Source organism: Vigna umbellata, chromosome 8 (assembly GCF_029865625.1).
Source record: "Vigna umbellata cultivar VRB3 chromosome 8, Vumbellata_1.0, whole genome shotgun sequence".
Classification (NCBI taxonomy): Eukaryota; Viridiplantae; Streptophyta; class Magnoliopsida; order Fabales; family Fabaceae; genus Vigna; species Vigna umbellata.
In genome coordinates, this window is record NC_142172.1 from 31,369,220 (window position 1) to 31,372,309 (window position 3,090).

At 35.7% G+C, this 3,090-nt stretch overlaps 1 protein-coding gene across 1 annotated transcript; it reads right to left on the reverse strand.

The window, feature by feature from the left end:
* Positions 1 to 1,574: 1,574 nt before the first annotated feature.
* On the reverse strand, positions 1,575 to 2,798 carry LOC124829715 (transcription factor MYB2-like). Its single transcript, XM_047303280.2, has 3 exons — positions 2,508 to 2,798; positions 2,282 to 2,411; positions 1,575 to 2,185 (listed from the first exon to the last, which is right to left on the reverse strand). The coding sequence occupies exons 1-3, from the start codon at positions 2,677 to 2,679 to the stop codon at positions 1,708 to 1,710; spliced, it is 780 nt and encodes a 259-aa protein (XP_047159236.1). The 5' UTR covers positions 2,680 to 2,798; the 3' UTR covers positions 1,575 to 1,707.
* Between the last annotated feature and the right edge of the window lie 292 nt (positions 2,799 to 3,090).

The following is a 3,090-nucleotide window of genomic DNA, read 5'->3' on the forward strand; positions in this document are numbered from 1 at the left end:
ACCTTGGCTACTTCCACTATGGAAGAGTTCATTTATTATTTTAAGGTTACCTCACATGATGTATGGTTGAAGAGTTGTGTATACCCAAGCTTAGAGTTTTGGACTCAATTATTAGACCATTAAAGTTATATTATGATAACTATGTTAAAGTATTTATGATTAAGAATAATAGAAGTGAAAGTTAAAGTAAACACATTGATATTGAATATCTAGTCGTTGGAGAATGTGTTAAAGAAAAGAAAGCGGTTATTAAGTATATTAGAACTGAGTTGATAATTGTCGATCATTTAGCTAAAGCATGCCACCAAAAATTTTAAGGATCATGAAATGCAAATGAAACTGGTCCATATTGTGACAATCATTAATTTTATTTTGATAAAATTCTTATTCAATTTAATATATATATTTTTATTTATTGTGCAATATTTGTTTATTTGTGATAATAAAGAGTCTTTAATGAGAAGCTTGATATATTGTGATTATAGAAATAATACCTGTTACTATTATTCTTATATTTAGTTTCTTATTTGATTGATAATGGGAAAATTGACCAAAGTGAGAGAATATGGGTGGTTATGCATAATATTGATATATTTACCTTTGTAAAATGTGTCCTAATTTTCAAGTTACTATTAGAGTAGTTGAGTGGAAGTCTTAGTATCATGTTCTTTTTGCAACTCTGTCATGGATTGAGCACTATAATTATCACAAATGTACGTTTTGTACTTTGAGCTATTAAATATGTTTTCTTTTACGATATATTATATCATCAAAGTTTTAGAGAGTAAAAATTTAAAACTGTAGAACATAGAAACATTCTCATGACAACAACAATAATTGAAGTTCATTTTTTTTTATTAAGTTTTCATGGTTAGTTACTCATCATCCTTACTATTTTATGATTTATTTTTATTTGTCTTTTATTATCGGTTTGGTTTTGGAACCAAGATGATTTCATAGCTATTCATGCCTTTTGATTCCCAAGCTCATTATGATTATTAGTTCAGTTTGTGATTCTAATAGTTATGCACTACATATTATATTATTATTATTATTTTATTGTATAATTGATATTAGAAATTTAAATGTAAGTATAAGTTACATATTTATTTACTTAAAATTTTGGATTGAAAGTAATTTCATTATAATTGTATGTTGCAATGAACTCTCCACTCGGGATAGACTGATCAATCAATCCAAAAGAAGAGAAACATTAAAAGGGGAGGGTCAATTTCAGAGAGGGCCCAGGCGCAGCTCAAACTTCCATTGATTTGGGTGCTGGAATGGAAGGGCCCTAATCTACTCATGGAACACATTGCATGCTTGTTTTCCATAAACTCTTTTCTAACTTAAAAAGCACACCAATTACGTGCTTTTACAAACGTGGAAGCAACCCAATCCTCTCACACTCAATCATACTTTTCACAAATACAGAGATCAACAATACCCAATATCAATATAAAAAAAATAGCTCAATTCGGTGCATGATAAATGAGTTGGGTGCTACGAAACGCAATTGTAGCAAAACCCTTCAATCTTGTGGCTACACAAACATAAACATAAAGAAAAATCAATATTTGAAATGCTGTAAACTTTTATAAGGCACGTGGCTAAGTTTAATATCTAATCTGTACACACAAAGTGAGGAAAACAATACAAAGAAGCGCATGCTCAACTTTTGACACTGTCTGTGCCTTGCACAATGCGTCACGGAAGGGAACTGTATTTTATTTCGAGCTCATTCCACAAACTTTCCAACGATTCACCCCCACCATTCCCTTCTTCCCACATCTGCATATTCAAACTCCCCCACGGATCCAGACCCGAACCCGAACAATCGCTGTGGTCTGAATTCGAATGAACTTGGAGCTCCACGGATGATGAGTCCGAATAAGAACCGGCGGGGTGGCTCCCTTTACTCCACTCCGTCACCGAATCCAAACCGTGAAAGCCCTGAATTTCAGTTGGGCCTGGGTCCAGTTTCATCTGAGGCTGGAGAATTTCCGATGTGGGCTGAAGCCGTTCCAGTAAGCGCGGCATCCACACATAACGCAAGGTGTCTCTGAACTCTTTGCTGTTGACATCGCACCTGAGTTGCTTCGCCTGTTTTATCACTCTCGTCCTCCAATAGTTCTTTATTTCATTATCCGTTCTTCCTGGCAGGTGCTGTGCAATCTTCGACCACCTACGAAAAAACATTATACACCATATATTACACGTGCCCACGCCCAACCACATAACAGAAAAACATAACAGAAAAACCGTAGATCGAATTTTATACCTGTTGCCCCAGCGAGAGTGAAGGTCGAGAATTAGTATTTGTTCTTGGAGTGTGATGTTTCCACGCCGCACATCGGGGCGCAAGTAGTTCAGCCACCTTAATCTGCAACTCTTCCCACTCCTCCTTAAACCTGAATATTTAAATCAATTTTTAAAAAAATCTGGTAAATGGTGATGAAAATATGAGAAAATATATATAAGGGTAATTTAGAAGAAAGCGTAGCAACCTGCACATCGTGCGACGGAATTCCAGTGACCTTCACCATGGGTGGTGATGTAATTGACCAGAATGGTGTCCTCGTCAACCGTCCATGGACCTTTTCTGAGGCCTAACATCTCGTTTTCACCATGCTGCATCTTGGGTTGTGTATTTAATAGGGGCCCACAGTTAGTATCCATAACTCTAATACTGGCTAGCTATTTGATATACCTTAGGATGTATGAGTGTTTAATTTTAAGAAAGGTGAGAATAAGAATATTATGTGAATGGATGATGGTTTCATGTGTTGGAAGTTATTATATATAAAAGAGTGGGATAAGAACAAGGACACTCCAACGTTTCACTCCACGAAAAAAGAAAAACAAAAGGGACGCGGACCACACGGAGAATGCACTGCATTTCTTCTTCTTTTCTTTTTTCTCTCTTATATCATAATTGTTTGTAGAATAAATTTAATAGTACTACTTTGAAGACTGACATGGTGTTTGGAGTTTGACTGGTTGACTCTCTTTTCTTGCTTATCCCTGTGACACGCGCAAAGAAAGATTACTATTGAAAACACAGCCAGTTGTGGCGGATCCCGAATCTGG

Bases quoted from the DNA above. Each gene is read 5' to 3' on its own strand.
- LOC124829715 (XM_047303280.2), bottom strand. From the start codon at position 2,679: ATGGATACTAACTGTGGGCCCCTATTAAATACACAACCCAAGATGCAG. The intron at 2,412-2,507 runs GTTGCTACGCTT...TTAAATATTCAG, and splicing joins TTCCGTCGCACGATGTGCAG to GTTTAAGGAGGAGTGGGAAG. The intron at 2,186-2,281 runs GTATAAAATTCG...GTTTTTTCGTAG, and splicing joins CACTCTCGCTGGGGCAACAG to GTGGTCGAAGATTGCACAGC.